The sequence below is a fragment of the Pezoporus wallicus genome, unplaced genomic scaffold (assembly GCF_028554395.1).
Source record: "Pezoporus wallicus isolate ANWC-B61680 ecotype Strahan unplaced genomic scaffold, APGP_CSIRO_Pwel_v1 contig_3365, whole genome shotgun sequence".
Lineage (NCBI taxonomy): Eukaryota > Metazoa > Chordata > Aves > Psittaciformes > Psittacidae > Pezoporus > Pezoporus wallicus.
The window spans coordinates 6,319,233-6,333,038 of record NW_026640883.1 but is presented as its reverse complement, the minus strand read 5'-3'; the positions used below and the strand labels follow the sequence as shown (position 1 = coordinate 6,333,038).

Here is a 13,806-nt window from a genome sequence, read left to right as displayed (position 1 = left end):
ATGAGCCCCTTTGAGGGGGCTGACCCCTAACTGTTTACAAAATACTGCTTGAGAAAGAGCATGGCCAGGTTGAGTTACAACCTGACAGCTCCAGTGTGGCAGGGATGTGACAGGATGGATTATGTGTTGGTGGGGTTCAGCCCAGCTCCCCGATTAAGCCTCAAATGCTATTAATAGTAACACACTGAGTCATAGAAGCAGGAATGCCAGACTGCCTGGGCTGTGCTGCTCTTACCCGTTAGACTGCTAACAATAGAAAGCCAGCCTAGATCTGTTAGAATAGAATAACTATTTTTCTCCCATGCATGTGCCTGAATGTCTGTCTCTCTTTTTATTTATTAAAGGCTGTTGCTGCATAAGAGCGAGCTTTTGGGTGAGGCACACTGGTTTGTTTCATTTCTTGCTGTTGTTCTGGTGGCATTTATACAAAACATTTAGAGTTTATTTACTGCAAATATTTTTACCGCTGGGTGCACGCTCTGATTTTTTTCCAGCAGGTATCAGCCATCTGCTGCTCTGTCTGGCTGATGCCTACATTGATTCTTTACATTACTTTTTCTCTCCCTACATGGAATAGCATAGAGAAGGAACTCCCTTGTGGAGGTGTGAGTTGTAGTCCAAATCCAGCCCTCGATAAATAGGGGTTCCTCTGACTCTGGACTGAACATAGCTATTTGTTTGAGATGTAGCATAAGCAGAATTGCACCTCCATCATGTAGCCTAAAGCACATTGTGCACTGAGTTGTGGTCAAGTTGAAGCTATAGCTCAATGCATCTGCCCATAATTCAGCCCAGCATATCTTTATATTTAGCCCAGCTCTCTACTACTGAGGTCACCTCTGTCTTTGGCAAGTCAACTCGTTTCCCTTTGTCATTTTCTCCACCTCTAAACAACAAATACTGAAATTTACTGCCCAAGCCAAAGTATGATGGCATAGGCTTGTATTGCTGAAGCCACTGGTAGCTAGTTAAAATGAGGGATGAAGTCATTTATGAAGGAGGCATGGCATATAGTAATAGTTCTATATAGCTATATAGTAGCATATAGATAGAGGTACCCCCAAATCTTGATGCTGGCACTATGTATGTATTAAAAATAATACACGTTAAGGTTTTTAAATGGCCATTCAGGGTTTTGATTCAGGGTGTTTCCAAGCTTTTCTTCATAACTGTGACTAAAAGTACACGTACAAAAGGAAAGCTTTATTTCCCACCTGACTTTGACCTGTATCTTTTAATAGAAAACAGAAATATTCTGAATCTTGCTATTAGACGGTGAGACTTCGCAATATTGTAAAGGGTTGCTTTGTTTGGGTTTTAACATCAGCTTACTGACGGTCCTTTCTCAGGTAGAGTTCAGTGCCCGGAAACCCATAAATTGGAAGGTCAGTTTGATGTGCAGATTCAACACTCCTGCTTTTTGTTGGGTGTGAAAGTCATGTGTAAGTGCTGCTGTTTCAGTATGCTACTCTCTCCTCACTCCCTGAGTATTTATGGCTAGCATCTCGAAAGGAGGAATATAAGAGGAGTTGTTGTTTACAATTTGGTATTTGTTTGCAATCGGTTTATGATTATTTGGTATTTCAAATACCAAGCTGAAAGCAAGATTCTCATCTGGTGCTCCCTGCCTATGCTTCTAAACCCAGGTGCTCACTGAGCAATGACACTGCTCATTTTTATCATTAATTTGATTATTTCAAGATAGCGAACAGAGTTGGCATTCCCAGCTTGCACAGATTGTATGTTACTCTCTTCTGTACTATGGTCAGAAGGCATTGTGAGACTGTTTATTAGTGTGTTTTGTGGTCAAGTAGTTGGTATTTGCTTACAGCCAAAACCAGGAGCGGCTAAACAGCGCTCACCATAGAAAAGCTGCTGCTGCACTCTGCTCAGCACTTGCCTGTGTTCATTTTGTATTTCCCCTCTTGATCCTGGCTGAGTTTAAGTAAATAAAATAATGGGAAGCTCATAAATACTCCTGCAGCTTTCAGTGTGTGTTGGGAGAGCTCGCCTGTTCTCTCTCACTTCTTCTCCCTTGCAGTCTTTTGCCCGTCATTCAGGAGCAAATTGCACTGCCAGCTCGGCTCTGCGAGGGCAGGGGAATGCAAGGTGGTGTCAGTGGCTGGAAATGAGGGACGGTGGAATTCAGCATTTGTTCCACAGCAGCAGCTGTAGCTGGTTGTTTCAGCACAAGGGGCAGAGTCCACAGGCAGGGTATGAGCTGCCATTAGCCATAGGAAAAGACCACAGTGGAGAAAGATAAGAGACGCGAGAAGAGACAGTGACGAGCAGTCAGACCTGATCAGCTCTTGTGGGAAATCTGACCGAGGGAGATCATTATACGGAATAAGCTGCCTTTTTCTTTTCGAATCCACCTCAGCCAGACACTGCTGGAAAAGAGATTGTGTTGAAATTACTGCAGCTAATTCTTGCTGCTTCCCCGACAAAGAAAATTCGTTTGCCATGGTGAAAGAAAAAGGTAATTGTGTTTATTGATTGATAGACTGGAGCTGTAACAACCTCAGGTGCCAGCCTCACCTGAGGTTTAAACCCTCAAATTAAAAATGAAGCATGCTTTGACTGACAGTTGCTGTTTTCTATAAAGGGGATGTGTCAAAACCTGCAGTGGATTGCACTGATTATCTGTTTTAATATCACCCTCTGTTGTGTTTTAATAAGGGGAGAAGCTGGAACACACCTGATTAAGCATGTTTGCACAGCTGGGTTCCTTCGCTGTGTACATATATTTTCTTTTAATGTGATTTAACCCAAGTTTGCTGTTGACTGTTTTTTGCCTGTATTTGCTACAGTTCAAAGAGCTTTGGCCACCAAAGCAGTTACCTTAATATTTTAATGTTAAACATTAATATATTCAGCAAGTCTGGACTTGAAAGGGTCATTTTTTTACCTTTTAATGAAAAAATGGGTTATGTGAGATTTTGTATACTGTTTGGATATTGCAGCAGTAAATTAGGTATCAGTTTCTGTTACCTATAAATAACATTGAAAGCCTCCTACAGGAGTACTTACTAGTTGAAGCATGTAGAAATGGTTGTGTGGTCTTTCCTTGTGGTAATAGTAGTCTGTATCTTCTATTGCATTCTGAAGATGTGAAATACATTGTGAATTGTATTTCATTAGTGGATTGGATGTGGGTTTGGAGCATTATGTTATCATTACTAGTAGATTCAGCCTTAGTCTCTGTTTTGCGAAGAACAGGATCTGTCCTCTTTACTTTTGAGGACTCTGTAAAAGGTAATGTGGGATAAATTCAAATTAGCAAAGAAAGAGCCAAGAAGTAGTTAAGTTGAATGAGAGTGAGCAGTTCTTGAACTCTGAACACCCACATTAAGATTTTTTTAATGCTTTAAATGAAATAAATGGAATGAATTTAGCTTTGTAGATGTTTAGGTTGAAGATAGAAGGACAAATATCTCTATAGCCTGCCGTAGTGTGTCAGACATACCAAGAGAGTTAAAGTCATAACTTGTACAATCTCCTGATAATTTTGGTTGAGGAAGAGCAGTGGTCCAGCATAAATAGTATTGGCAACTTAGAAGGTTTGAGATCCATTACTTCAAAGTTACAGGATCATTTTTATAATGGCAGTGGTGAACTGTTGACCTGCTAACAGTATCAGTAAGCCACAGGGGGGATTTCAGTAGCAGCTTCACCCCAAATCCTTGAAAGTGCAAGGTTCTCTGCATCATTTTAATCAACTATGCCACTTGTCTGTTCAGAAAAGTGAGGGTGTTATTGTAATTGTTGCTTGTTTTCTAAGATGCATTTTAAAATCAGGCTGCTGATTTTTCTTGAAGCGCGCATAAAATATGTGTAGCCTTTTAGCTGTGGGTTTGTTCAGTTTTGATCCTTTGGCATGTTTCTGCTCCTCACCCTCCTGATGCTCAGTTCATTGGGCTCCCTGAGCTACATGGGGCTGTACCTTAAGAGTGCCCTGAAAACACAATTCTAGTGTCTTACACTATGAAAGATATCATATACCTGTAAGAAAATTAAAATGAGCCTGTCATTTGTATAAAAAACAAGAGGGAAAACTCGACAGTAACTGGTTGAAAATGTGCTAAAGGCTTGTGTTTAAATTGCTTCCTTTCCTCCTCCCCAAGTTTAATGCGTTATTTATAATGGCTATTAATATTGATATTGGATATAATTTTTTCTGTTCACACAGATAATGACTGAAATAACTGTCTTTGATTTTGATGTACAACTACTGCTGTTTCATATCTCATGGCTGCAGAATGAGAAGAGATAGTATCTGTTTAGCGTTTTGCCTTTCTACCTTATTACTTTGAAATGATTTCTCCAACAAAGTTGTTTGGTTTTCATCTGTTTTCTTCCCTGCTCCTTTTTTTTTTTTTTTTTTTTTTCCCTTTATTCCCCCCCCCCCCCTTACTTTACACAGGTCAGGAGTTATTTACTACTAAGAAGCTGCTACTAATACCATTCTCTAGAGTGATGCTCTTGCAAAATGCAGGCCAGTACAGTACAGCTGGTACCCTGCCTTCCAGCCACTGCTTGAGCTGCTGTTTGAGCAAGCTGAAAATGCATTCAGGCCATGTCATTTCATAAACATGTTAACCAGGCACTGGAGGGGCTGGTTTCAATGAGAAAAATGCAGTTCCAATCCAGTGAATTGCAAACGGGTTAGTAACAGATTTCAGCAAATTAGCATGGTTCATTATGCTCATATTGTGGGATGATTTCAGTGTCTGCCTGGTTAGTTCATACACAAAAAAAAATCCTGAGGCCAGGGTGTTTTCTGCTGACACCAAATGGCGCTTCCTAAATTATGTCTGACTGATACCGTACTTCCCTGGCTCTGGCTGTGTGCTTATCTATTTCCCATTATGAGCCCTTATTATCTAGTTACTCAGCTGAATTGTTACTGTGCTGCATCCAAGAGCAACTTTCGCTCTTTATACCCTTTAATGGAAATAAAGCTTGCATGCACATATGCATGTCTTGTTATTATTTCTCTTCTGCAATTTAAAACCCATATTGAATAATCTGCATTCTTAGTGCTTCGATGTGTAAATTGTGAGCTTCCCAGCCATGTTGCTGGGTGATACAAGTGTTGTAGCTTCATTTTTGTCTCCACTAGTTCACATAAACTGAGGATTAAGCCTTGATTTCTTGACCAGCTGATAAGAAGACTGTCATAGACCTGCCAAGTCTGCAAGAGCATATTGGGAGTCAGCTTTGTACCTGATGAGGTTTTGGACTGGACCATACACAGGCAAACCTATGATAGTGGATTAGCATCTATTCATGCCAAACTTCTCCATGCTTGGAAGGACAAGAAGAGAAAAGAGGAAGGGTTGATGATCCTTTGGATTAAAGAAGTGGATATAGAGGCTTTATGATTTCTGTTCTTCACATACTGATTCTGTTGAAGGGTAGATGCTGGCACCTACTGGGTGCCAAGTTGCAGTAAGCTACATTGTGATTCCATGTTCTAACAACTGTCCCCGTCTTATGGTCTAGTTCAGTCTTGCAGAGAGATTTAGTTCTGTGGTTTTGTTTCTTCATACTTTTGGTAAAGCATGAGGCTAATACCCCTGAAGGTTATAACCAAGAGGACTGTTCTTATGCTTGCAGTAGCTCCAGTCATGTCTTACTTTCCAGTTGCATAACCCAAAAGCTTTTTGGTTTGTTGTAAATGGAACTGCTTTAGAGCAGTTCAGCTCCTTGAAGAGCATGCAACATGTTACCTGTGTGTTAACTTAAAGGTGTTCTCTATCCCAAACACTGTCTCTCCAGTGCTCTGTGTATTTGCAGTCTTAATATTTATTCCCATCATGAATCAAGAAAATGTTGAATAATGGGATTTGGGTCCTGACACTGTCTCAATGTCACGGCTGCTAATGAAACATGGTCTTGATCTGAACTTCTGACTTTGGAACCTTCAACCCCAGGTGACCTGGGAAAATCTCCAAGTTAGTTGGTTTTGGAGCACATGACAGGATTATGCAATACACCTCGGCAGGGGGAGGATGGGGAGTTTCACTTTATTTTTGCTTCAGTTTACTTAGTATTAAATTCAGTTCTACTTGACAGTTTGCTTTTGGGTCTGCACATTTGGGGTTTGGTTTTGCTTTAGTCTATGTGCTACCTTCCACAAGCTGCAGAGAAATCATTTAGTAAATACATGTAGTAGTAGATGTTAACAAATACTCTTGTAGTTAAAGTACTAAGCTGTGGAACAGCTCTGTGTTCGAGGCTCTTAAGGTGACCTTGGGGAAGTAATTTGATCTCTCCTTGTGTTAATCTGTAAAATGAGGATAAGAACATTCCTCTTGTCTGCCTCAATTATTTGGATTCGAAGTCTTTGGAGCAGAGAGTTTTCTTTTACTTTGGCTCACAGCTATGGCAAGGAAGTCTCAGTCTTGGGATTTAACTACTTGTGCTTGAGCAACAAACCGGATCCAGCGGTATGTGAATGTCTTATAAGTGTCTTGCTGCTTATTCTGTACTTTCTCTTTCTAAATTTACTTTTAATATTAAGTTTCAAATTGCAGTTCTGCTGTACAGCATTGATACTGAGAGAAACAGAAATAACCCAGGAGGTGCCAAATCAGGCATGTTTGCATTGGTGATTTTAGTTCTTTTTAAATAGCATTTAGTTCACGTGAGGGAACGAATGCTCATATCCACAGTCAGGCAAGCAGTGTGCAATCCTGCCATGCCTGGCTCCCCCTGTTTCAGTAGTGAAATTCCATGCATTTCTTGCACCCCAGCTGCATATAGAAACCAGCTCTGAAGATGCAATGGCAGTTATTTTGTAGTGAGAAATGGGAGAACTTGTGCTGTTGATCTCACTGAAGGGGAGGGTGAAGTGGTTTTAGCCATTACGTTTGAGACTACAGAGTTCATGGTTTCAGGTAGTGGTAGAGGCAGTTAAGCTGTTTCACCATCCGAAATAGCAAGTGGTGTGGGCCAAACCCCAGTTTTGAGTAGGGGAGATCCAATCAATTTAATTTATTGGCAGCTAATAAACTTTTAATTACTGATTCTGGTGTTGATAATAAAAGCAAGCAAAGACCCACTTGGGGAAACACACCTCAGCTCCTCTCTGGACACTTCTTCCCCTTTCTGGTCCCCGGTCCCCATGCCACACATTGCACTCAGTACCCTTGGTGCAGTAAGGGCAGTGCAGGAGGCTGGGCTCAGTGCATCATTATTCCTTTCATTTTGTTGCTCTGTTTTTTTCCTATGTTATTGCACCACGGGTTCCTCTGCTGGCCACAGTCCTTTTAGATTTGTCCCTCCTCTTGAGCCTCCTCTCTGTCCCTGCTTGGGGCAGCTTGCTTTCCTTAGCAGTTCTCCTGCCCTGGCATCGTTTTTGTTTCTCTTATCTGTGCTTCGGTGTCTCTCTTGCCCTAGCGTTGTCTCCTCTGTGTTTCAGTATCCTTGGTGCTCTGGCATTTCTCTTGTCTCCTGCTGAGGGTCTCTCCTTTCAATGTCCTTTCCTGCTTGTTTTTACGTATATGTTTTTGCATACGTATATGTTTGTGCTCCCCTGTTTTAGTTTTGATGTGCAGGTCCATTTTATCCACTGCTGAGCTGATTGGAACCATTTGTGACCAGCACAATGTGGTCCATGACTGCCTCCAACCCACGTCACTACTGCAACACCCTTGCTTCCAAAGCCTTGCTGGTTATGTTGAATAACAAATGAGTAGAGAGCAAATTATATGGTTGGTTTTCATGGACAAGAATTCAAAAGGCAAGGCTTTTAAAGATAGAATCTTGGCATAGTGAAATCGTGCATGTTTAAAATACATTAAACTTGGGCAAAGGAATGTTTTTCCAGAGGGAGGGTGGGATGCTTGGTAGGAAAGAACTTGCAAGTTAGGATGATAATTTGGCCTGATGCTGTAGGAGAATCAATTCCTTTTGTGGAAAAATTAATGCATACCAGGGGAAAAGTCCAAGTTGCGCTAATCAAAATGTGCTATGCCCTATGGATGGGAGAAGCCAGAGAACAGGATTTTGTTGTTTCTGGGAGCAATCTATAACTAATTTAAAAAGGATTATTTATAACAAGAGTTGGTTTTCCACCTAGAGAACAGTCGGTATCCCCAAAAGGATGATTAATCCTTTCCTTCACTGAGCCTGGATAGCTTTCAGGCTCACAAGAGATCTGGCTGAGGAGAACACTTAGGCATTGTCTTAAGCCTGTTCTCTTCAGCAAAGTATCTTGTTGAGTCTAATTGAATCACTGGGATTTAAAGCTAAATAAGTGCTTCAGTCATTGCTCAAAGCCTGACTCCATTTTTGGAGGCTTTGTGATGTTCTTGCAGTAGTGTCAGGTATTTGATTAATGGCAGTCATTTTCAGCTGTATGTTAGCTGTGAGAAGAGATATGTAAGAGACATGTTGTGTATGAGACAACGAGAGAAATAATACTGTCTTTTATATAGGTTTATCATAATGTGCTATATACGAGGGATGCTAGATGCCTGTATAGCCCAACTGTGCATGTTATATAGAATCATAGAATAGTTTGGGTTGGAAAGGACCTCAAGATATGTTGTTATATTCCATATAGACAGGGCAAAAAATAGAGAAAAGCTGAGAAAACACCTCTAAGCTGCAAAGTAAGGAGTAACTGTTAAAATAAGGGTCAAGTCAAGTAACACCAGCTGTTCAGAAGTGCAATGCTGTTGCATTTGTGCTGAACGAGAGTCTAATGGGCAAGGTTCTGTAAACAGTGTCAGTGGGATAGCTCCCTAATTCCCAGTGCTGTGTGCACCAGTCTGAAACCACAGATGTTAGTATAATCTACATGGCAGTATTGTGGAACTCCATATTAGTTCAGGATCTGCTACAGAAGTGGGATCTTAATATGACACCAACTTAAAGAAGTGATCCAAATATAAACACAACCTTGCAGAGCAGTTAGGGTTATCTTTTATTGCTGCTGGCACAAACAAGGGTCAATAAATGGCTTCTTTGTTCAAAGAAGCAGTTTCATTTGTATTTTACTTTTTTCTCCAAAGGCACCTCAAAAAGGGATTTGATGTATTTGAGATTGTCTGCTTGCTATACAGTGCTTGAAGTGCTAGCCCAAGAATGGGCTATGTTCAGGAGTACTGTATTGGACCATCACAGAGGAAGCACTGACCATTTACCATATAGTGGTAAAAGTTGATAGCCTTCCAGAGCACACCCATTATTTATTGTTGAAATAATACACCTCAAGGAATTGACTTTTACACTGCAAATGTTTGTGAGGTGTAGGTGTCCTATCACTTGTTACTTGGGAAAAGAGACCAGCTGCCTCTTCTCCCCATCCTTCTTTCAGGTAGTTGTGGAGAGAATCAGTTGTGCTTCTTTCTGGACCTAAACCAGAACAGACATGGGCCATATTGTCCATCATTGCATGCCTTTCTCCCATAATCCACCTTTCTTTCCTGCTCTACTCTATATGCTAAGCTCTAACTTACATCCCACCAGCACCCCAATAAAAGGAGTGTGAGTTAACACAGGAGAGAGCTGCTGGTGCCTTATCCTGTTAGTATGAATGCACTGGCCAGGTAATGTTCTCTCATGTGTGTTTGTACCACGTATTACCATGATTAGGGCACTGGCTTTTACAGTGCCAAAAGAGATAATGTCCTGAAGTGTCCTGATTGCTACTGTGGTCCTGTTTGCATCCACAGTTTTCAGTGGCAGATGAATTGGAAGGGGAAATAACAATAATAACAATACCCTTCTGGAAAATATCAGAAAACACTTAAAAATGGCTATAAGTTTAAGGATTTTCTTATGCCTTTTTTTAAAATAGCTACTGTCATTATATGTAGACAGCAAAAATATAAGACAAATTGGCAAAATGTAGGCACAATACAGATACATTTACAGGAAGAGAGAGTTTTAAAATGAGTCTTCAGATGTGATTTGAGTGGCAGTAGTATGAGCAAGCTACAGTCTAGGATTTTGCCTTAGGCTTTTTCATGCATGTGTAGGCATGCAGCTCACTAGTATCTCTTTATGGCACTCTCTCCTTCTGGGATATCCTGGAATTCCTGAAGATCTCTGTTTGATAACTGTGGGTAGTGGTTGCAGTGGTTTCTTTATCTGTGTGTGTCAGCTAGGGGGGTTGATTTCAGTCTCAGTTCCTGTTTGGTCACCTTAGGTGATAGGATTTTTACAGATTTAAGATTCAGGACCTGAGTCTGCAGATAAGCAAAATGACACTGCATTTTTTCACCCCTTTCTTTTAATAGGTATTTCAGCCTCCTCAAGGCTCCACTGTGCTGGGCTTTCATGAAAGAGAAATTCCTCAGAGAGCGTGTGGGCTATAGACAAGCTTTACAAACCAGGGGTTGCAGACCTGTAAGAGACACAAAGGATGGGAGAAAATTACTTCTTCTCTCTTTCTGAAGAGAGCATGAAGAAGTGATAAGCCAGATTTGGTTCTTGAACTTGGTTATGTGATGTGTCCCTAGCACCTTTCATCTCAGAACAGCTCTTTTCACAGCTTGCGGTCCTGTGCACTGTGCCTACCTGCCTCCTCTGCCCTGTCCCAAGCAGGAGGCTGCCCAGCTGGAGTTGCTTGACAGCATCAGAGGCTGAGGAAATCTTAACACTTAGACCTTCAGGTTTGAACTTCGCATCCTGTAAATGAATTTAAGAATTGATGGCCTGAAATCATTCTTGAAAACAAAGAGTGAGGACTAGCAAAAAACTATGCAATAGTTTCACAACGTTAAATCTTTGCTTTATTTGTCCTTCTTAATAGTTCAGTCTTCAGCCTAGCAAACACAGCAGCTAGTGGCAAGTTAGCCATTCAGAGCATGCTGTCTGTATTAGGCCACTCTTAAAATATAAAGGACATGTCTGTGAAATCCTGAGAGTCCCCTTGCCTGTGCTGCTGCAGGCGCAGCATGTTCTCAGTGCTATGCAAAAGAACCCAGAGATTGCAGAGCTATAACTCATAGAAGTTGTATATGCTAGCATAAAGCTTGAAGTTACACCTGCTCCAACATGGATAGACTTGAGCATAACTCCAGGTTTATTTGTGAAGGTAGGCATACGAATGTGGAAATGAAAAAATTCGTCTTTAGAAGACCAGTAGCCCATATCCTCCTCTTGTTTAAATGTAGAGGAAGCTGCTTTTTACTTCAGCTTAGAGCAGAACCCAGCACAGCGTATTCTGCTGACCTCTGTGTTGCAGCATACGCACAGCAAGGCGCTTCCCAGAAGCTTCTTTCTGCCTTCCAATAAAAAGCTGAAGTATTTTCTGGCTTGCAGCAGAGCCATGGAGTCTTGCCAGCAAGAATCTGCAGCTAAGGCTCACTTAGCTTGGGTCTTTGGTTTCCTAACAGCTCTGTGTTCAGGGAGAGAACCATCAATAAAGGAGGCTGCAGTGTTTATTTCCATCACTTTCTTTAATTCACCAACCGTTATTCTTCAGGTAGTTGCTGTGATTTCCATTTCAGAAGGGGTTGCTATGAGTACTGAGGTCCTTTTTCTGGCTGATGCAGCAAAACCTGTAATTGCTATTAAACCTTTGGACAATGATCTGCTCTACATAAAACACCACTGGCACAACAGCTTTAAACTTTGTGCAGGGAATGAATTCCTTCCTTTTGCTCAGAGTGCCTTTGGTTTCTCACATGAACGTTGGGTCGTTACTGCTCTTCTCTGGCTCTTTTTAATTGTTTCTTTGCAGATCTGGGATTATTTTGAGATGCTTTGATAAAATGCAGTAACAAGTACTCTTGAGCTGGTAGAGCTGCTTTTGAATTTACCTCAAAATAGTGCAGTTGTAACATGTAATGAAGCCAGCATTGCATGATTCACAAGGGAACATAAGGGGTGGCAAAAATCATGGTGATATGTCTATGGAGTGATGGTAGCACAGAGCAATACCCCAGTGACAAAGACTGTTTCCTTATAGAAGGTGCTGTTGATTTATATATTTCTTTTCTTTCTTCACCCCAATCATTAAACAATGTAATTCAGACTTCCCAGTTGTTCCAGTCAGCGTATGTGTTACTCTGGGAAACTTGGATGTGTAATGAGACATTGATTTGTCTCATTGGAAGTCTAAATGAGCTTAAAGCATTAATTAGTCATTGATTATTCATTTAAGCTGGCCTTATAAGCAGGAGTGGAAGTGTCAGTGTAGCTTAAAGTTCTGTGTACATCTCTGACCAGAGATTTTGTTCATTAATGAAGAAAAAGCATATGTCTGTAGGCAGTGCCCAGCAGCATTGGAAGTTAAAGCTGCTATAAAGCAACTCGGAACTTTGGAAAAGTTTTACTGATGACCTCTTGTAATCAGTCTCTGTAAGATTGTAAAGCCTCACTATGACAGCTTAGGCTTCTATAGGTACTGGAACTTTCATACTTAAACCTGAAATGTGCTGAAGGACTAAAAATAAGACTAAACATTCAAAGAAAATGTTGCATCTGTTTGATCCGTGTGCCTGCTTCCAGCATGCCTTTGTTCAAGTGCAGACACTGCACTTGTTTAACTAGAGCCCATTTAAGAAACGCAGTTCAGTCGGTAGCCTAGGTACATTTGATGGGATGATACTTGTTTGAAATTAGATCCGTTGTGTTAGCAGGCATTTGCACCTTGAGCTAGACTGATAGATACGTTATATTTAATGTTATGCAAAAGGATCCATGCGCTTTGTTATGGTCCTTGGGGCTACACTGATAAAATCACAGCTAGACATCATCTGTATGTAGACAAGTATTGATTTGCATCAGTATAATGGAACTGGGAAATACTTGACTTGTTTTTATATTATACTACCCATGCTGTAAGGTTGTACTTACTGATATGAAGACGGTACTGAACCAAGAATCTGTTGCTCTGGTAGCATCTCTCCCTCAGAAAGTTGATGGTTTATGTTCTTTTTAATTTCTTTAATTTGGAAGATAGTTGTGGTGTTAATATATTTGGATTTGAAACCTCACTAAAGGTAGTGCAGCTCCTCAAAGCTGGTGTTTGTCCACTTGCACACTTCCCAGTGAATACTGCTTCCAGAAATATGGATGATGTGGCATGTGTGACCATCAGGACCAACTTACTGTTGTAGTTGCTTTTGAGACTGTTTCTATCCCAATGCCTGGGACACTTGTAGCTGTATTTATCCTCACGCAGGGTGAGTCTGACAGCACTGTTACACCTGCTTTGCAATCAGGAGTACACAAGACACAAAGAAACTAAAACATTCAGATAACTTAATTTTAAGCTGATGGGTTACAGGCTCAGAGACTTTAGCTGAACTTAGCTGTCTGACTTTAGAGTTAAGGGCATGCCAGCCAAAGAGCTCATATATCTGTTGTGGAGCAGGGGTTGGAATCTGGGTTATCCAGATCCAAAATTTATGTCCTGTCACTAGTTGCACTGCCTGGAATCTGTTATTGTCTTAGTCATGATTTAGAGTGGCCTTATTGCACTTGCTGCTAGTGCATGATGCCTGAGAAAGTGTTCTCTAGCACGCAGCTGATGTGGGGAGGGTTAGTGCAGGCATAGCCTGAAATATTTACTGACTCAAGATGTGAAATCCCCATGAGGAGATGAATTTAGCTCTTAGCTCAGGGTTTTCAGACCCAAAGCAGCTCACAATTTACATGTTCTGTAATCAGCTTCATTTAAGATGTCAGGCTGGAAATAGTAACTGGCAGTATTTGTATTCATTTAAATGGCTGTAAAAGTAGAACTGGAAGAAAATTGCATCATTAGATCAGTCTTGAAAACATTTATTTATTCTCTGGTAAGAAGCAAAAACTTGTGTTTCAGTTCAATACCAGAAAATC

General features: G+C 40.9%; 1 protein-coding gene across 7 annotated transcripts in view; it reads left to right on the top strand.

The window, feature by feature from the left end:
* ABLIM1 (actin binding LIM protein 1) overlaps nt 1-13,806 on the top strand; it is a 186,545-nt gene that overhangs the window by 73,871 nt on the left and 98,868 nt on the right. For 2 of the 7 annotated variants that reach the window (XM_057420944.1, XM_057420943.1), the window contains exon 1: nt 6,272-6,456. The exons of 1 other annotated variant lie outside the window; for it this stretch is intronic. In XM_057420944.1, coding sequence (XP_057276927.1) covers nt 6,297-6,456 — 160 coding nt within the window. In that variant the 5' untranslated portion in view covers nt 6,272-6,296. Of the gene's footprint in view, nt 1-2,169; nt 2,480-6,271; nt 6,457-13,806 lie in introns of those variants that run through there. 4 more of the 7 variants (XM_057420940.1, XM_057420942.1, XM_057420946.1 and 1 more) reach the window with 4 other exon arrangements.